This window comes from Marmota marmota, unplaced genomic scaffold, assembly GCF_001458135.2.
Source record: "Marmota marmota marmota unplaced genomic scaffold, marMar, whole genome shotgun sequence".
NCBI classification, from domain to species: domain Eukaryota; kingdom Metazoa; phylum Chordata; class Mammalia; order Rodentia; family Sciuridae; genus Marmota; species Marmota marmota.
Genome location: NW_026000229.1, coordinates 16641848 through 16662990, shown reverse-complemented (window position 1 = coordinate 16662990; position 21143 = coordinate 16641848). Strand labels below are relative to the sequence as shown.

Sequence of the window (21143 nt, the reverse complement as noted above, 5' to 3'; positions counted from 1 at the left end):
ACAGCATGCACTGATCAAATCAGGATGATTAGCATTTTATGTTTGAGCCTTCAAATTCTTTTCTTACAGATATTCATAAAATATAGGCTTATTGTGAATTTATGAATATAATATTCATAAAATATAATAGGCTTATTGTGAACTATAGCCACCCACTTTTCTGTGGAAAACAAGAATATATTCCTTCTACCTGTGTTTGGATACTTGTTATCCAACTTCTCTTTATTCCTTACCCTTCCCCCAACCCCTAGTAATCACTATTCTACATTCAGATTTGCTTGGGCTTTTTTTTTTTTTTTTTTTTTTTTTTTGCAGTGCTGGGGATTAAACCCAGGGCCTCATGCATGTAGACAAGCACTCTACCACTGAGCTACATCCCCAGCCTTGACTTGGGCACTTCTTTTTTTTTTTTTAAAGAGGAGAGAGAGAGAGAGAGAATTTTTTAATGTTTATTTTTTAGATTTCGGTGGACACAACATCTTTATTTTATTTTTATGTGGTGCTGAGGATTGAACCCAGCGCCCCGCGCATGCCAGGCGAGTGTGCTACCGTTTGAGCCACATGTCCAGCCCCAGACTTGGGCACTTCCTAACTTACTTCTTAGAGCTTCCACCTTCCTACAACCTAAATAATCATGACATCTGGTGACATTGTTTTTAAGACAGACTCTAAGTAGAATAAGTAAGCTTTTCAAACAGAAATGGAAAATTTTCTCACTCCTTGAGCAAGGTAAGGTGTTCCTTACTCCCTGTAACATACACTCATATATATAAAAATAATAGTTCTGTGTATTGTGAAGGCTTGCTCCAATCCAGGCACTATCCTGAGATATTTATGAACATTATCTTCTTGTCTTCATTTTGATGAAGAAACTAAAACTCAAAAAGGTTGTTAATTTGCCGAAGATTACCCAGCTAGAAAGTTTCAGAGAGAGGTTTAGCTAATCCCAAGGCCAGTTGACTTTATATCTTTATGATCTTTCTACTTTAATATCACCCCTCCAAAAGAATCTGAGAGTCCTTCAAAGAACCATACCAGGTCAGGGGAAGTCAGCTCCAGGAAACTGAAGGCATATTCCTTGCATCCCTTCACTCATTTTCCCTGTAGAGTTCAATAAAGAAAAGACAAGCCAATAGTCTTATCCCAAAGATACCATGGTAGGAAATACCTCAGCCTATGCCTAGGAAAGCTAATGCCCACTTAACCAAGCTCACTAAAGCAGTTTCTTCTACCTTTCACTTCTTTGACCACTTGATTTCTCCTTCCCCAGGTTCCTATTTGCCTTCCAGCTACTCTTTCTCCCCATATGGCAGCAAGGTCTCAGGTGGTGAAGATGCCGACAAGGCACGAGCCAGCCCCAATGTCAGTTGTAAATCCAGCTCAGAGTCCAAAGCCCTGGACATCTTGCAGCAGCATGCCAGTCACTACAAGAGCAAGTCTCCCACGGTAAGAGAAGTACAGTATTATCCAAAAATAACAGAGATCCAAAATCTTGGAGGCAGTGGGCAAGTTCAGGTCCTAACCACAGTGCAACTTGACTGACTCATCAGGGCAAGTTCTTGATTCATAGGTATCCTGCGTTTTCAGGAAATCATAATGTGGGGCTCTGGTTATATCACTCATGTATGTCTCACTCTGGTGCTTCTCTGTGTTTCCTTTCCTTTCCAGATAAATGATAAAACTTCTCAGGAGAGAGATCGGGGAGGCTGTGGGGTGGTTGGGGGTGGCAGCAGCTGTAGCAGTGTTGGGGGATCAGGCGGGGGTGATCGAAGTGTCGACCGGCCCCGTACCTCCCCTTCCCAGCGCCTGATGTCCACACACCACCACCACCACCACTTGGGGTATTCATTGCTCCCAGCACAGTACAACCTACCCTATGCAGCAGGTAAGCCTATTGTCCCCTATCATCTATATTTTGGTCTGCATCCCAGTAGTAATGCTCATAGTAAGGTCCCCCCACATAACAAACTTTCTTCTTTTTTTTCTTTTTTTTTTTTAAAGAGAGTGAGAGAAAGGGAGACAGAATTTTTTTAATATTTATTTTTTAGTTTTCGGCGGACTCAACATCTTTGTTTGTATGTGGTACTGAGAATTGAACCCGGGCCGCACGCATGCCAGGCGAGCGCACTACCGCTTGAGCCACATCCCCAGCCAAGAATCTTTTTTCTTTTCAAGCTTCTAATCTATCCAAAATACTAGCCTCCTGCAAATACTCATTAAAACATGACATTTATTTACTCCCTTGGAGCTGGGGGATTCTTAGACTCATCCAGAATGTTGACTTTGATATTCACAGAATAAGGAACAGGTATTCCCACAGCCAAAATAAAAGAAGCATCTATTTAATTTAAAAAAAAAAAAAAAAAAACTATACTAAAAACTATACTGTCCACCCCCAATCACTGTATCTGGCCAAGAATCAGATTTTTTTTTAGTCAGTACCCAAAACTCAGTGGAGCTAGGAATTTAAGAGGTCTGTCCTCCCTGTGTCTAGCCAGCTGGTGAAAAGGAAATGTGAAGGGGAGGTTTCTGTGAATGCTGGACTAACATGTCCTCCTACTTGCCCAGGGCTTTCTTCTACAGCCATTGTTGCCAGCCAGCAAGGCTCAACTCCCTCACTGTACCCACCCCCCAGGAGGTGAGAATGGTAAGTAATTTTTGTTTGTTTGGGGCAACATAGGGCCAGAAATAGCTGCTACCTGGATCACAGCATCCCTGTGGATCCTAAGTGAGGGATAACTGAGGTGTCAGCAGTCTGGAAATAGTGGAATCCTGCCAAGCCTCTTGTAGGACAGTCTCCTGTGAAGCTGTATGCATCTAAGAGACCTGTGGCCCCTAGGGATTAATACTAGCCAGTTAATTTTCTTGGAGCGCCATCTTGTGGTTGTCATGCCAGCAGGCTGAGTGCCTGGTTACCTGTCCATGTTTCCGTTGCAGAACACCAAGTGCCCGGATAAAGTCAACTTCACGGGCCTGGACTGGCTCACCCAAGGAGGTGCTGGACGTGCCATTTAGACATCAGTTAAATGGTGTTGATCATCCTGTTTGCCGTTCCTACCATGACTGAAGGCAGACCCTTGGCTCTCTCGCCTCCACCAGACCCCTGGAACTCCCTGACCCTTCCTCTTCCTCAGGACCTGGAGAGCTGGTACTTAGCAAAAATATTTATTCTCTCAGCCACATCATGGCTTTGTCACCTCTGTGGAGATGAAGGCACGGGGAGCAACCAGGGGAACATGGCCTCAGCCCAGAGAAGTCACTGCTCTTTTCCCCAAGGCCTTGGTCTGCTGCCGGGGCAGTACACCTCCAGAGAGGGGGGCCCCACCCCCACCCCGCAAGCACTGGGTAAGGTCTGAAGACAGCACAGCAGCCATACCCCCTCTACCATCATTACCACCATCATCAGTTCCTGCATCTCCCCAGTGGTTTGGGCCCTGGGAACAGACAGCATGTGGAGGAATTAGAATCTCAGGAAAAGATATTGGGGGGCTGTTTTCTCTGTGTGAAAACAAGGTCTTCAAACATAGAGGACCAGGACCCCTCCCCCAACCCCGCCGCCCAATGTGAGCACATATAAACGCTCAGAGCCTAGCCTAGAAAGGAAGACCAAGGCATTTGCCCCACCATAGCCTTGAAGCTGCCAGTCAAGCAGAGGGGCAGGGGTTTCAACACCAGCACAGGGCTCCCCAGGGATACCCTGAATGAGTTGGAGCATGAAATTGAAACTGCATCCCCACTAGGTCCTGCTGCTTCTTATCTCCCAACTCCTTGTCTTTTTCTTTTCCCTCCTAACCCCTTGGTGCTTTTCCCAGGGGGATCCCCACACTGATCTTGCCTCTTCTTTTCCACTGCTTGGCTCTTAAGACTCAGGCAGATAAAATAGTATTCCCCCAGCATGGGGAAGCTTGGAGTCTGCTGGGTCACTTTAGGGCAAGACCCAGAAGGCAGGCCCTGGGAGCACCCAGCAGTTCTTGGAGATGTCCTGTGCATTCAACCATTTGAGTAACTTCCTCATTTAGGGCTACAAATGTATACAGCCCAGTTCTGTCTACAAGTACATGACTTTATATAGCTCAATCTATAACCTCCGTGTGTGCCAATATAAGCTGTGTCTTTGTAACACACGTTTTTGTTTTAGGAGCCACTGGCCATAGGAGGCCTTTTGTTCCTCAGACCCTGGGAAAATACATCCAAGCATTGCTTGTCAGAGTTGCAGTGAATTCAGTGGAGCTGTGCTTTGAGATAGCAAACATTTCTCTGCTGTCCTTAGAAATTCAGTCTCTCTGGGTCCAAGCTTTATGCCCTGTACACTGGGAAAATGATAATGATTCAGTAGCTTTATTGGAGTCACTTCTTCCCTGGAGTGTGGGAAGTATTAGCTCTTTGCTTTTGTGAGGGGTCATCTCTTTGTTCTCCCCTCCTATCTTTCTTTGATCCTCTGGATTGAGAGAGAAAGATTGACAGACACTTGCCAAGGCTAGAGAATTTGTGACCAGAATGCCAAAAGTGACAATTTAAGAGCAGGAATATGACTGTGACTTAATTTGGAGAATGAGGAGAATAGGAGGACAGTAAGCACAATGCCCAGTTGAGGGTGGTTTCTAAAAATTCTGCAGCCCTATACATAGATGGGCCTAGGTCATTTGTCCAAGAGGAGAGCCCCTCTGACCTACAGACCTTTTCTCTAGACTCTCAAGTCCTTGTTTTTTGTTCACGTTGGGTTCTTAGCCTTCCCCAAAATTCCCTTACTTTAGACCTGTTGACAAGGTCCCAAGCAGCCTCCCTCACAGCCATCATCCCTCTGCCTCCTGCTGCCCAGTGGGTAGTGCCCTGAATAGTGACTTCCCTTTTATCTATGGAAATAGCTGGAAGACAGCTTCATTCCACCTAACCTGAGTCACCCCTACCAAGAGAGTGACTAAATTTCAGCCTAATTATGCCTTCCCAGGCTCCTGTGGGGTGGAGCCAAGAGCCCATCTCTGTTGTTTTAAAATATTGTGTGTTTGTATCTGTGGCGCTGTCCTGCAGCGTGCTCTGTACATATTGTAAAGAAACCGTTGGAATAATTTTTTTTTTCTCATTGGGCAGGCATGGCCCCACACTCCTGCCTTTCTACTTAGTTCTGTGACACAGAAAGGAGGAACTTCTGTATTTGTAGAGCAGCCTTGGATTCTGCAGAAGGGAACAGCTGCTTCCCCCCACCTTTTAAAAAACATTTAGCTCTTTGATTCATATATCAAGTCTCCCTCAAAGAGTAGGAGCTGCCCAGAAGAGCAGGTGAAAACAACAGTGGCAGAATGGCACTGCCTGCCTTCTCTTCACCCTGATCTTTCCTGGGTACAATCTTCCCTGAAATAACATGATGCAGAAGTAGAAGCAGCAGCTGTGGTGATCCTTGACAAGTGCTGAGTGAAAGATTTGCTGTCTACCTCTCCTATATGGGGAGGAGCAACACAGGTAAGGGCTACCTGTGGCACCCATGACCTAGTCAGAGGGATGAGACACTCAACAATGATCTCTACCCCATCATCAGAGGCTAGAAAAGGTTACTGGTCAAGGGTCCAGACCCCCAAACCAAGCCTCTCTCTGAGCCATCCCTGCCCAGGTCCCTACAAACATAGCTACCTGGGCACCCCCATGGAAGAGAAGCTACAGGTAAAGAGGACCTCATCCCCAGGAAGGGCAGCTTGGAGAGCTGCTCTTTAGGATTCACATCCGCTTCCTCATTTAAGGTGTGCTGGTTCCCTTCATCCTCAGTCCCTGCCTTATTCATGTGTGTGTGCGTGCATGGAGTTTCCTTCTTTCCCCACTTTCTCCACACATCTCAAGGACAAAGAACCACACACAGACGGGTAAGAAGGCACCCAATGAGATGAAATGGTCATTTCTTGACTTTCTTCTCCAGACTCCAGGGTGTAGGGGTAGGAGAACTTAGTTTAAGGAGTTGGGGATTAAGACTACAGAAGGGCTAGAGAATTGTATAGAAGCTTTGAGGCCCCTTCGTGTCACTTCCCCATTTGTCCCATTTCCATCCCAGTGTCTACTCTGATGCCCCCAAGATCCAACTGGGCAGCTAGTTGGCTCCAGAATTCTGGGCCTTTGTCATTTGTTTTATTACTAGGGCATCCCAGGAAGCTTTCCAGTGATGCCCTGCCATGGGCTCCTTCTGAGATTGAGCTCCTCCCAGGCCCTGTCCCCCAGCCCCTCTTGCCCCAGCCCACCCGCTTGCCTTGGTGCTCAGCCCTCCCACTGGGAGCAGGTTGGGGCAAGCTGGAGGCCAGGGCTGGAGGGGCAGTATTGCTGTTCATAGCTTTTATTCCATTGGCGTTGCTCTGTTGGATTTAATTTCAGTCTTCCTGATTGTTCCCTTCTGTAAAAGTGTAAATTACCAAGTTCCTTGTTTTTTTTATATATATATATAAATATATATATATACAAACTGTACTCTTTTTGCCTTTGTACATTCAGGCAAGAAGAGAAAATAAATCTTTTTAAGAGACAATCACAAATCTGTGAGGGCTGCTGGTTATTTCTCCTGGAGTTTGCTGCTGAGCTGCCTCTTCCTTCCTCCGAACTTTTCTGTTTTCCCTCAGCTTTCCCAGTCTTCTGGTCCTGCTCCATGTGCATCCTCAGCTTCCCTGGCTAATGGCAAGCTGTTGAATCTAGTGTCCCAACTACCTGCCCTGTAGCCCTTTCCTGCCCAGCATTGTTTTCTGACTTGGTCACTGGCTTAGCCCAGAAGCTCTGCCCTAGCCTCTCCTCTTTTCACCCTTAGACCCCACTCACCAAAGTGGCTTTGGACCCCTTGGTATTCTGGGACCAATCTCCCAGAGGCCCTAGTTTGGATGCGCACCCAAGAAACTATGCAGCTGGGAGCTCTCTACCTAAGAGTTTGCACTACTTGAACCCGCCAGGGGGGGGTTAGGAATGACTGGAAAAGGACTCCTATTGCCCTACCCATCCCACCCTCACACATTCCAGTCTCCAAAGTGCTCTGCTCCAGAGCCCAGAGAATCATTCTTTGCTGGTGGACTCCTATGTTACCCCATCAGAAAAAGGGCTAAGGGGTTATGGATCAAGAGCATTTGATCAGAATTTTAAAGGGTGGTATCTTCTGAAACACAGCCCAACCAAACCATTGTTCCCCATTTCTCCTTTCCTCTACCTTCCTACTTCCCTGCTTTTTTTCCCTTTGCCTCTACTTCCTTTTCTTAATTGGCTTTGGAATTGAAATATATTTTTAAATTATTTGTTGTATTTATTGAATAAAGTTTTTAATGTCCCTGTTCTTAAATTTAGACTTAGTTTGCCTTTCACATCTCTATCCCTCTCTCCACCCTCCCCCCAAAAAAATTCTACCAAGTTGCTTTTTTAACTGGAGTTCAGACTTCGAATACCAAACTTTCTTTCCTGCAAAGCTATTTTTTGGGAAATTTTGACAGGGTACCTGGATTTCCAATTCAGTCCTTCCTTTTATCTCTGCACCAGGAACCACCAACAGATGGCAGGAGAATCTCAAGCATCTTTCCTGTCCATTCTGCTAGCTTTGGAGGAAAAAGTAAAGGACTGAGAGGTTTTCCCTTATCGTTTCTACTAGCAGATTCCTTGGATTTAACATCTGAATCCTAAACTGCCTACATCCTTTAGGCTGCCTCCAGAAATCATCTGCTTAATGGGGGACAGCTTTTAGCCACTCTGATTTCAATTTAATGTGTCTAGTCCCAGACTTGTTCTAATACTACACTATGTGTGGGGAGTGGGGGTATTGACTCAGGTCTTTTAAGGAATACCTACTTGGTTATTAGGTTAATGGTGTGGCCCAGAATAAAACACAAGTAAGCTCTGTGAAATACAGTGTGTAAATTGGCCAGAGACCCACATAGAAACTTAAGAATCAAGAGTAGTTACAAAGCTATAGGAGGTATAGGAAGTAGGAAAAAAAAAAAAGAGAAAAACAAGAATAGGGAACGTTATGTGCCACTTCCTTTAGAGACCTCAGGAATAAGTAATGTCTGGCAGTTCCATGCAAAAGCCAAAAACCCAGTTTTAGAACTCAGACTTGTAATATAAAAGGAAAAACAATTTGGATCCTAGGGAGAGAGCCTCTATTAGATGAAGGTGATTTTGTACATGCCTGTCTCTCTAGGGGGCTCTCGCAATGTGTCTTAGACTCCTAGCAACCCCAGGTTTCACAGTATAACACAGCCCCAGAGACCTTGGCCAACTTATCTGCCCTACTACATTGCAGCTTTCTCCTTGAGAAGCATGTTTGCACACCCCTATTAAGTTAGGCTCTGGGCTCAAAAGTCAGTAGTGGTAAGAAGTTGGTCCTGGTACAGGAATAAAGAACAGACCAACCATAACTTTAAATCAGTTTATTGACACAGTAACACAACACACTTTCCTCCCTGACACCCCCACTTCCCTTCACCCAGTCTAGATCTCCTGCCCCTTCCTTTCCCCTTAGAACAAGCTATTCAATGAAACAGAAGGAGCCACTTTTAGCCCCTTTTCCTATTACCTCTAGGCCCTGCAGGACAAGGTATTAAAGCACTGCTCAGAACCTGTTAGGGGCAGTCAGCACTATGCTCAGCCAGCCAGAGGCATTAGGTCCCTAAGAACAGATTCCCCACGATTCCCAGGCCCTGAGTTGCTATTTCTTCTCTCTGCTCTTTGTGACCCTAGGAAGGAGACCTTGGAGCCTGAGCCACAGGAGCAAGAACTCCTGGCAATAGTTTGAGAGTTGGAATTTAGTGTTTCTTAAGGCCCAGGCACCCCAAAAAAAGCCCTGTCATGGGAGTGAACTTCAATGCCCTATTTAAAATGCACTGATAACATTAAACAGATTAAGCCAGCTTAACCAAATGCCAGAATAACACTAAGCTGTAAAGGAGGAGGGGGTCAGACCTGCTTACACCAGGCCAGACACAAATGCACACAGAAAAGCCCAGGTGGAGTCAAAAAACAACCCAAGGACACTGCCCAAAAGCCTATTTAGGAGCCCCTGGGGTGACAGGAAGCAAAGAAAGAAAATACATTAAGTCTTAAAAACCAAAACAGAAAGCCCAACAGTAGGGGAACCTGAGCCTGACAGTGCTGTCCACCAGCCCTTACCCCTGGACCCAGATAGCCCCTCCCCCTCTAGGCAATGTCTTCCCCTAGGCTAGATAGAGCACATCACACAGCGCAGTTTTAAAAAGCTTCTAATGCCAGTTCATAAACATCTTCATTTACTATTGGTGATTACATGTGAATAATATGTTTATACTGTTCTTTATGGAAAACAATTTCAACGAGTCAACTCCAAGAACACAATAGGCAACCCTCACCCTGAGCCCCTCAGCGTCCTTCCCTAGACAGCAAGGAGCCCTCTCCTCTGTCCCAAGGCTGCCTAACTTCCCCCACTGTGGCTCTTGGGCAAAGCATCCTCTATGACCATTAGTCCTCATCGGACAAGTTCTGGTCCAGGGGGTAAACCATGAACATCACATCTGGCCGAGAGGGGACGCAGGGATGACCTGGACGCACAATCTCAAAGCCCAAGAAGCTGAAGGTCTTCAGGAGTGGAGCTGTAGAAGATAAGAGCATAAAAAGGATTCTGATGAGAAAAACAAGGACAGGCTTAAAATCAAAGGAAAACTCCAAAGAAATGGAACAAACAAGGTTGTTAGTAATCCTTGGGCAACTCCCTTCCACGCCTGATTTGCCAGGGGCGGGTGGTGGCTGACACCAGTAATCCTAGATACACTGGAGGCTGAGGCAGGAGGATTCTAAATTCAAGTCCAACCTGGCCAACTAGCAAGACCCTGTCTCAAAATTTTAAAAAAAGCAACTCAGAGATAAAACTGTCCTGGGTTCAATCCCTGGTACTAGGTGGGGGAAGGAGGAGTCCCTACTTACTGAACAGGAACCCTGTATCCTCCTCCCCAGACCCTGCTGTGCAGCCTGGAAGTCTTTGGCTGCTTTGACTCCTCACCTCTGTCTTCACGGCCCTTCCTGAAGCAGATGAAGACATAGTTTACTTTCATCTTCTCTTCAGCAAACTCTAGCAGTGCTAACAATCTGTAAGAAGCAAAGAAAACTAATCAGGCCCTTCTACTCCAAACCGTCAAAAAGAGGGGTTTTCTGAGCCAAACCACCAGCAATATAATACAGAAGCTCCAGAGAAGGTTCTCATTTTGAGATCTTGAGAGCCCCGAGTTCAGAAAAAAATAAGCCACACAGAGTCTTAAGAAAAATGTTATTGAATTATCTCTTCCTGTGACTAGTTCATCATCTGAAAGTAACACTGACCATCTTAACTAATGCAGTTCATAAGTCAAAGCTTGGGACCTAGAAAAAGAACCCAGTTCTCCAGAGATTACTGCCAACTTTGATAAGGTCACCTGCCACTGAGCAGGATACTGTGGGCCCTGCCATTGCCTATTTTCTCAAGAAACTAGAGCCACTCAAGAACTCTGTCCTCAGGACTGCTCCTTACATGGGCTGCTTGGAGGGCCTTGCCCAGTCCAATGGAATCCCACGGTATCTGCACCACTGTAAGGTGGCTCAAGAGAGACTTGATATCTGCTTGGAAGCATGAACCAGGGGGTGATTAACTAGTAGGCATTTGGTTAATGTGATAAAGATCTGCTTTAATTATAACCTAGAGCAGGCCTCTTTTACTGGCTAAAAATAACCTGTTACAAAATGGAATCTACTTGGGAAATCTAGAGCTAGGGAAGAAAGCATGGGCTTCGGTTAAAAATCAGTTATCCCAGTAAACATAGGTCTGGGGACCTTCTTTTCCTCATTTGTTCCTTTCCCTTAGCACTTGCTCCTTACCCTTCTTTGCTCCCATCAGCTAATAATCCATCTGGGATTTCTACAAACAGACTCTGGCTGGACAGGACTGCATCCCAGCAAGAGACCTTCACCTCGGTGACCTCATATTGGAAGTGGACAATGTGAGGTTTTCCATCATTCACAGGGAGGTCCTGGGTCACAGTGAGCTTCTCGTCCTGGGAAGGAAAGCAGGACAAAGGACCATATCACTGCTGCCTCTGGCATGTCATATGCTTTCTAACCAGGTGGCACTAGGAATCCCTTAGGCCAAAAGACGGCACAGGACAAGAGGGTATGCTGGAAATATAGACCCACATCTGGCTAAGTGAAGCCATTGTTAAAACCAGTTGATGTTAAGAAGGGAAATGTATATTGAAGCATATACCAGGTACCAAGTATAGTGCACAATATGGTCCTATATATTAGTTTGACAAACACTTAAGGTGAGCATTAGTATTTCCATCTTAAATCTGACATTTAAGAACAATTAAGAATATCAACCAAAGCTCTCAAGGTAATAAATGACAAAGCTGAGATTCCAACCTAGGTCTGATTTGAAAGCCTATGTTTCTGCCCCCACCCAAAACCATGTTCTTTCCCTTCCCTCTGAAAGGACATTTGTGACGGTTTGGCTGGGGACTTGACCAACCAAAACCTGCTTTCAGGTGGACTGTACAATTCATATTATCACAATGTCAAGAGACTAGAACTCAGCTGTCCTGCTAACCTTCCATCCCAGTCTTAGAAGCCAAACCAACTTCTGGGCCTCAGTCACAGCAGATCAAAAGGCAGCAAATGGTGCCTCCCTCTAAAACTGAAAAACCACACAGCAGCCTCAGCTGAAAAGTCCTTCCCAGTCCCACTACTGGCCTGGAAGACTATGAAAGTGACAGCTCCCTTTGAGCAGCAGCTCAGTGGTATCTGAGAACTCTGCCCACAGATTCCCATCCTAAGTTCTTCCTTACCTTATATATTAGAGCTGAGAGAGAAGGATCCCTGCCGCCCCCTCGCCCACCGGGGATCTTCGACAGTGGGTGAGGGGCATCAGGAGCACCACAGAGGCCCCGGAACAATGTGCCTGCAGCACTGGAGCTGGGGACAGTTACTCAAAGGCAAAATACTACTACAAGAGAAAGAGAAGATAATACAGTAAATGCCAAAACTTGAAAATTTAACTCAAATCCCATCCCAACCTTTCTCCTAAACAAGTGTTCTAAAGGCCACATCATTGCCCCAGTTCTTCCAAAATTGCCATTGCTCTCTTGAAGGAGCCCACCATCATGAAGAGAGAAAAATTCCAGAAGGCCCAAGGGAGTTCAACTGCATATGTCTGACAAGGGGAACACCTATCAGATATCTTCATACAAACACTGTGGCACTGGCCATATATCGTGGAAGGAACCACCAGATGCTACCTTGCCTAGTAGGACTCCAGACCTGTGCCCTGCACCAGTATCCCTCCTAAGCCACCAATGCCTCAACAACCTATGAGGCAGAATCACAAAACCTACATTCAGGCTCAGGAGAGGCAGATGGACTTTGGGAAGTCATATGCCACTGGGTACTGTGTCCCTGAGGAATTCCCAAGGCTACTTTCCAGTGATGGCCCCATCCTCCATCTGAACAAAGGAATTAGAATGAGAAATCACCTACTGCACGTTCCTCTAGGGTTAAGAACAAAATTAAATACGAGATTTGGCTCCCAGAACAATATTACTATGTCTGACTTTGTCCCTGATCTGCCACCAAATGCTGGGCCCACTTGCCTCTCTTTGCTAGTCACTTCATGACCCAAATGTGGGAATGTAGTAATACCAATGTAGTCAGAACAGATACTCAGTTGTAGGAAAGGGGCATGCTGGGAAAAGGTAATATATGCTGTGACCTGAATAAGGAAGCCAACAATCAGATGGACTACAGAAAGTTAAAAGCCCTTACAGGAGCTCTCCATCACATCCAGGTACCCTTACTGGGCACCATGACTTCCATGGAGATCCAAAGGGACTCCAGATCTGTTCCACTACCTTCTTTGAATGGCTCCTTAAGCTGACCCCCAAGACAAGGGCAAATGAAGCAAGACTTCATTCTGCTTGTCCACCAGGACTAAGCAACAGGTCTGTCCTTTAGCCATCATATACCAGCCTCAGGATAACTGGAAGGTGGTGGACAGAAGTGTTATTGTGGTGTGCTGGAACTAGCAAGCATTCCAGTTGAGACTAGAAATCTAAACCCATCACTGCTCAGCTTCTATGGTCTCCAGATTTTAACTGGAGGCCTAAAAGGATAACTGAAAATTTCCTTGGGAAATGGAGTTCCCAGAGAAATATCTGTAAGCCTGAAGTAGCATCAACATCTAGGGATTATAAACCCATTCCCTACCTCTTGCCTATTCTGGAAAACCTTGGGGCATCCTCATCTCTACACTTAGCCTTTAAGTGAAAGGGGAGCAACACTTAAATTATACTGTTTTCAAATCTCTGTGCCTCTGAGGTTTGTCTGAAGGAGTTACTTTCTGCTGGGGACAATAAATTATTATATTTTCCCTTCCAAAGTTTTAAGGGGCAGAAGAATACTGTACAGGCAAACAAAAAAATAAAACAAGTGTGAGGGGGTTTCCCTACACAATGGTGCACTCTACATACCATTCCCTTCTCATTCCCCAGTGCCCCTTTTGGCATATAATGAGGTTCCTTTAGAAACACCAGGAAGACTGGGCCACTAGAGAAAGCTGGCCTGCTTGCATTGATCAGCAGAGTTACCCAAGAACTGGGCAAATCCCCTCTGGAATGGATAGTCACCTTGTATACCAGAAAAATTGCTTGGATTCACAATACAACTAGATCCAAAGCCTTGAAATTCTAAAATTTTGGGGCCAGACTCCCACTTCTCAGAAGAAATGTTTCTCAAAACTGTTTTTTTGTTTTGTTTTTTTTTTTAAGTTGTAGATGGACACAATATCTTTATTTTATTTTTATTTATTTTTATGTGGTGCCTAGGATTGAACCCTGTGCCTCACACATGCAAGGCAAGCGCTCTACCACTGCCCTCAAAACCATTTTTTTTAAATATTTATTTTTTAGTTGTATTAGTTTAAATACCTTTATTTATTTATTTATTTTCATGTGTTGCTGAGAATCGAACCCAGGGCCTCACGCATGCTAGGTAAGCACTCTACCACTGAGCCACAACCCAGGCCCCAAAAACCATTTTTACATAAGTGATTTACACTGAACCTCTGCCCTGCATTCCAACCAATATCTTTTTTTTGTTTTTTAATATTTATTTATTTAGTTAGTTAGTTTTTGGCGGACACATCTTTGTTTGTATGTGGTGCTGAGGATCGAATCCGGGCCGCACGCATGCCAGGCGAGTGTGCTACCGCTTGAGCCACATCCCCAGCCCTCCAACCAATATCTTCATTCTTGGGTAATTTGCACTTGTAAACAATAGAAACAAGCCAAGCACAGTGGCACATGCCTGTAATCCCAGCAACTAGGAAAGCTGAAGCAGGAGGAATGCAGGTTCAAGGCCAGCCTCAGCAACTTGGTGAGGCCCTAAGCAACTGAGAAAGAAAGAAAAGCAGAAGCAATAGGGGCAATCCCCTGAAAAGATCAGAATATTGTGGGGAATTTTTGTTTGACATACAGAATCCCTCCTTTTTTTCTTGAAATAATCTCTGAAACCTGCCCTGCGTCCAGCACTAACCTATAATAAACTAGTGATATTTCTGGTTTCCTGATCTTTCTAAATAAATGCAACATGTCCATCCTATGGTAGTAAATAATTTAATTCCCTACTCTCACACATAAGGATTCTGGAGAGGCTTTGCTCCTCCCCCATAAAGTGCAGAAAGAAGCATGTGTTTGAATGGGGGTGGAGTATGTCAGGACTCCACACTGGGATCCAGTTCCAGTTCCCTAAGAGAAACAGCTGGGGTTTGGGATAAGCTTGTTTGACAGTAGATGACAATAATTATCTTCTTCAGCCATTATAAAGCATCTGTTATTAGATACTTGCAATTAATGACAAACTGCTTCTCTGAAAGAAAATCTGACTGTCATTTCCTAGATGAGAAGGAAAGGAGGATGGGTATATATGCAGTAGTTTAAGTAATTAACAGGCATGTACTGGGCATGGTGGTGCGCACCTGTAATCCCAATGGCTCTGAAGGCTAAGGCAGGAGGATCACACAAGTTTGAAGTCAGTCTTAGCAATTTTGTGAGGGCCTAGGCAACTTAGAGAGACCCTGTCTCAAAATACAAAAAAGGGCTGGGCTGGGGATGTTGCTGAGTGGTTAAGGGTCCCTGGGTTCAATCCCCAATATATGCCCTGGGGGGGGGAGTGGTAGGGACAAAGAGGGTATTATGTATCCAGCATCCAGGGCAAGTCAGGAGATGATGGAAGATTGGAGGCTTTTGTACCTTTTATCTTCTCAGGTGTTACAGGACATGCCCTTAGAAACAGTCCTCAAGATATAAATGAGTGCTACCATATCATATCCTGCTGCTTCCAATTTAAAGCATTTGTGAAACTCCTATCTGAAGTGTCCTTAACAGATCATAATTTCATACACTGACTACCAACAGGCAGTATATGCAGCATGTATTCCTGGAAACATTGATGCTAAATCAAATTTGTATAATTTAAATCCTGTTTTTAAATATCTGGAGTACTTATTATTTAAAAGAATTAAATCACTTCCAGTTGATTTTATCAGTTTTGAATATATATATATATATGTTGGGGGGGGGGGTGATGGTGCTGGGGATCGAACCCAGGGCCTTGTGCATCAAGGCAAGCACTCTACCAACTGAGCTATCTCCCCAGCCCCCTTGAATTTTATATTTGGTTTGCTCAAAGAAGGGTACCTGCTGCTACACAAAATTGAGATTTAATATAAAAGTAATTCTGTAGCCACAGAATCTAAAAAACACTTGAATTCAAATACTCTGATAAATTTTGATCAGGTTTCTCTTCAATCAGTGGCCTCCTCGACCTATTCAAAGTCTGCACCCTTTTTCTCATTTTAATACCTACTAGAGATCAGATGGCTTTGGTATTACCTACCTTTGATATTAAGTAAGAGACATAAAAATCACATTTCCAGTATTATACATTCATTTCCCTCTTAACTACTTCTGATCCATTCATGTCTCAGGCCCTGCTTCACAAAATACTCAGAATGCCCTTATTTCCCTCACAGAGGCTGCTTTTACTCTAAGACTAGGAATATCTCTGATGACTAATCCTTATGTAAAGAGAGACCAATTCAGGGCTACCATCACACTTAACAAAAAAGAAACAGGAAGAAAGATGGGAGGTGATGGCCACCTTCAGACTAGTGTGACCATACAGGCTGATTCTCAGCTTCCAGTTCCCCCTTCCATCTGAGACAGGGGCCTTGGGCAAATGCCAGGCTAAAGTCATTTCACTAGGGCTGTTATGCATTCCAAAGGGAGTCTACTTGCTATGCATAATTATAAGAAAATGACATCACCAATCTGAATCACAGGCTAAAAGCAAAATTGGTTTTGGTTTATTCTCCACAAACATATGTATGGTAGCAGCCAGAATATCTCTGCCCCTAAGGTTTGCCTATCATACAGCTGATGGTGTGATACATCTTCTACCAAAAGTAAATACAATCACATGTCTATCAAAGGCAGCTGCATGGCTAGGTAATCCTATTTTTAAAAAAAGATCTCAATTTTTTCACTGCAATCTAGTATTACACTGTATTGTAAGCTCATCACAGTCTCCAGCCGGTTCTCCCAGGATAAAATTATTTCATTTTTCATATTGTATCAAAGACCTAGGAAATTTTCTGAAGGCTTATACAAAGCATTTTCTGCTGCTGCTAACAGGAAAACTACCTGTCTGTTCACTTAAAGTAACAAGATTCTTGCTAATCTAATGACATTTCTAATCTATAGTTTTCCATCAGCCTTCCAAACCATGGCATCAATTTCAATCAACACTGTATTGTTTCAAAAAGAGATGAAATACTTTTTCTTAAAAATGAACATTTGTAATATCCTTCTATCCTCTCCCTCAGTACCCCCCACCTTTTTTTCCCCCTGAGCTGCTCTGGTGCTAAATTTGGATTTCTTGGCAGAATGAGAAATTGCTATTATTAGTCCATACTGCTTTCTGAAGCATCCAATCTGGAGGAATTCCTGATTATACAGGAGCTTCTTTCTCTCTGTAGGGTATGCTTGAAGGCACATCTTAGGAAAACTGGTTCTTCCACCCTACACTCAAAAAGCCATAATGCCAATAAACAAGGAAAATCATATTCTTTGGAAAATCCCATTACCCACAAAACTGTGAAGCTACTCGGGGTAATTCTGATATGCTTTTTGTACCCTGCTCACCTCCACCTTCAAAAAACCACCTGTAGAACCAAATGCTTCTCCCCCAAAGTCCATGAGTACACAGAATGATAATAACATAGCTATAAAGCCAGGGCTAGCTTTTCTCCAAATACTGTACTGTCAAAAGATATGAAACAAGCCCTAGACAGATACTGTCTCCCTGCCCCTCCAAGTCCAGACAGAGAAAGGCCAGGAAGCTTGATTTCCTCTTGGATTTAAACCTGATATTCAAAAAATATAATGAAGGGGCTTGTATTTCCGTCTTCTTCCCTCCCCCACCATCAAGAATTTTGACATTTTGGAAGCACCAATCAGAACAACACTGGAAAGGAAGAGCCTTGTTTTCAAAACATATTGCAAGCTCTTCAACTATTTCTTCCAGGAAACTAAGCCTCCACCTCCTGCATTTTTCACTGGAGCCAGGGAAGCTGGAAATCCCATCCCCCACCCAATGGGAGCTAAACTTCCAGCCAACTCCCCCTCTCTGCGGATACAAAACACCAACAACACTGACTGGGAAGAGCATCCGGCTCTTATCGGAATCCCTAGTTAGGACTCTTAACAGGATTTCTTTTAGAAAGTTAGAGGCAGGCCAGAGGAGGCTGGGAAACAGGATTGCAGTAACTCAAAGAAACCAGACACCCTGCACACCCCACCCCACCCCACCCCCAGGCCAAAGTGGAGGAGCTTCATCCAAGGCCCAGCTCCAGCCCAGGCCCTGGCAGGGCAGCTGGCTCCTCCCTCCACCTGCCTCTCACATAGCCAAGCCCCTCAAATTACCCACACACTAAGCAAGGGCCCTAGAGACAAGCAAGCCTGTTTTGCCACTTAGGAAGCTGGAAAGAATCTTTAAGCTAAGCTAACCCAATCCCCCCCCCCTTTTTTTCTTTTTTACATGTAAGCACACTAGCTAAGGCAGAACTTAGAACTCAGGTCTCTCACACTCATTCAGTGAGGACCCTTATATATTGGTCCCAAGTGCTCAACTCTGAGCTCAGCCTGGAAAGGACTTGGCATCTAGACCAGATGAGTACAGAGGACTCTATAGAATTACTGCTCAGCCACCCCACCTTCCAGAGACACAAATATTAGAACATAGAAAATTCATCTCACATACATACCCCTTGAGCAGGTTTTGCTACAGGTTCCTCTGCTTCCCTCCACCCCTACACTTCAACCTGTTTTCTCTCCTACCTGCCCTCCATCCTCTACACAAGGCCCTCCAAACCACAGTTAACACCTTTTGCACCATTCAAGTATCTATCCACCTCCACCTCCTCAGCTCCAGAAGGACTGGGTTATAGAAGATGGAAGGAAGGGGGAATGCAATGAGGGTTGGATGTGGATAGCCTCAGAAAAGGAAAACATAAAAGCAGAACGGGATTGTAGGTAAGAAGGGCTTAGGAGGCAGAGATAAAAGTCAAAAAGGAACAAACCAGGAATAGGGAGTGAATTTTCTTTCAGTGTATGCAGAAAAGAAATGAAGGTGGGAAGACTAGATAAGAGTTTAAGAATTGCTGGAGATGTGGCTCAAGCGGTAGCGGGCTCGCCTGGCATGCGTGCGGCCCGGGTTCCATCCTCAGCACCACATACAAACAAAGATGTCGTGTCCGCCGAATAGTAAAAAATAAATATTAAAATAAAATTCTCTCTCTCTCTCCCTCTCTCTCTTTAAAAAAAAAAAAAAAAAGAGTTTAAGAATTGAAGGAAGAAAATGGCTAATGGCTGAGAACCCAGTAACTGAAAGAGAATTTAAGAAGCTGTTGCATGTATCTTGGGTTCTTCTGGATAGTGTCTGAGAAAGACTGAGAAATCCCTGAGGAAGACTAGGCCCTTTTCAGTAAAGAAGAGATGACACTCACTAAAAAAACGTAATGATAAAAGTTAAAGTCTTTTGAAAGAAGAGAAGCAGTGTTTTTCAACTTCATTGGAAAGAATTACCCCGGGAGCTATAAAAAATACATGCCAATAACCAGCCCTACCCTAGGACAATTAGACCAATCTGTGAAGATGGGGCCCAGGTGACTTTTTCAAATGTGCAGTAGGGATGAAAAATACTAAGATGCAAGAAAATTGAAAACCCAGTTGGAATATATAAGGATGGTGCTGATTAATAGGAAATGTTATGCTGGAGACCATTTAGTAAGAAGGCAACCATGAGTGGCAATTATAGCCCTATGTGAAGAAAAGCATTAAGGCTATATTTATAAGAGAAAAGTAGAGCCTAGTTTAGTAAGGACCATGGCATGGTTTAAAGAGGATTTACAGGGAATGGATCTGCTTACAAAATAATGAGGCCTTACAGATGGGCAGAAGCCATAAGGGCAAATCTGAAGACAAAGGGTCTGGTGTGAGGAACTAATGAGCTTCGCACACATTTCAGAGGGGACAGCAACAAGTCTAGAGAAAAAATGAGGAAGGGAATTGGGTCTAAATTGCAAACAGAATTCACTCTGATGCAGAGGAACAACCAGGGCTAAAAACTCGAGAATGAGGAAAATATGGAACCATTTCAGAGAATAGTGTCTGGGGCAGAATTTTGGGATATATTTGAGGGTGATAAGTGAGAAGAAACTGCCTAGAAAAAGAAAAGAGAAAGAAATTTTGAGTAATGAAGTGTGCTTAATTTAGGCAGGGGAAAGATAAAAGGATTCAAGTTTAGATATCCAGTATCTATTTAGTATATTCAGTATTTAGATATCCAGTATCTCAGTTGCAGAAAGATATGCACCTTTCTCTTCATTTAACGGGGAGAAACTGGAATTGGGTTTGGGGATGGAAACTTGCAAGGTGCAGTGTCCAGAGTACAGGGCCTGATATGAAGGCATTGGACGTCCAAGGAAAGGAGGTGTTCCTTGAAAGTCTTTACTGGAAGAAGTACAGGGCTAAGTTCTGTGATCTGATAATCTTTAAGATGTGGTTCTGTGGGCTAGGGATATGCTTTTTCCTAGCATTCATGAAGCCCTGTGTTCAATCCCCAGCACTGCCCCTACCCCCCCCCCAAAAAAAAAAGATGTGGCTCAATTAAGGTGAGAAAAGTTAAGAGTTAAGTTGAGATCCAGCTGAGAGAAAGTATTTAAAGGATAGGAATGTTTAGAGTGGTGGTGGGACACCCTTAGGGAGAAAAGGACAAGAACCCACTTCAAATTATTTGAGGAAATAAAAGGAATGACACTGGAAGACAAGGGAAATGAGCCCCGAGAGAGGAGTGTGGAAGGAGGAAAGGAGAGAAAAGATGAAGCTGGAGTGAGGTGCCAAAAGGAGGGCTGGGCATCTTTGTAATGACCATTAGACCTGGAGTGGGGGGGGGGGGTAAGGGGTCTAGTTGAGAACTGAAGGATAGAACCTGACTGGTGGGAGAGAAGCAGTGACAAGAAAGGGATCTGGTTGGTTGGGGCGTGTAGTTTTCACTAGAAAGCAGATTCAAAGCGGGGTCAAAGACTTACATGGGGATTAAAAATATATATACGGGGAGGATATGGAGGAGGCGGGGATATTCGGGGACTCTATTGGAAGGATAAAGCCCAGTGGGGATAAAGGGACACCTTTAAGGAGGGCACAAGGGACCTGACTGAAAGATTGGGTCCGGGTTTGCGGGAGCTTTAGAGAAGGAGGAGGCCCGGATGAGGGGGATGGGCCAGGCTGGAGGGAGGGGGCTAAAAGACGGAAAGAGGCCCAGTTTCAGGTCTGGAACTCAGACTGGGGTGGCTCAAGTGGGGAAGGGTCCGGTGGAGGCGGATGGAGCCCTGTCGGGGACCTACTGTGGGGGGTACGGAGACCAGCTGGTTGGTGGGGGAGGAGGCCCTCTAGAGCCGAAGTAGAGAGGATGGGGGCGGGGAGCCTGGGCCGGGCCGTTACCTGTCCTGGGTGTTTATCATCCTCGGCGGCTCTGCTCAGGGTGGGAGGAGGCAGCGCAGGGAGTGGGTAGGTGGATGAGTGGGTGGG

At 44.7% G+C, this 21143-nt stretch overlaps 2 protein-coding genes across 3 annotated transcripts in view; one reads left to right on the top strand and one right to left on the bottom strand.

Annotated features, from left to right (window-relative positions):
• Znf609 (zinc finger protein 609) overlaps positions 1–7294 on the top strand; it is a 185495-nt gene extending 178201 nt beyond the window's left edge. Inside the window, exons 7-10 of one of the 2 annotated variants that reach the window (XM_015480550.2) lie at positions 1271–1446; positions 1669–1885; positions 2569–2647; positions 2938–7294. In XM_015480550.2, the coding sequence (XP_015336036.2) occupies positions 1271–1446; positions 1669–1885; positions 2569–2642 (467 nt within the window). In that variant the 3' untranslated portion in view covers positions 2643–2647; positions 2938–7294. Of the gene's footprint in view, positions 1–1270; positions 1447–1668; positions 1886–2568; positions 2648–2937 lie in introns of those variants that run through there. The other variant, XM_048793855.1, reaches the window with a different exon arrangement.
• Positions 7295–8360: 1066 nt separating this feature from the next.
• On the bottom strand, positions 8361–21076 carry Oaz2 (ornithine decarboxylase antizyme 2). Its single transcript, XM_015480552.2, is given in 6 exon segments — positions 8361–9569; positions 9977–10062; positions 10825–11000; positions 11790–11870; positions 11872–11947; positions 21057–21076. Coding segments are annotated over 6 exon segments (570 nt in total). The 3' UTR covers positions 8361–9438.
• Between the last annotated feature and the right edge of the window lie 67 nt (positions 21077–21143).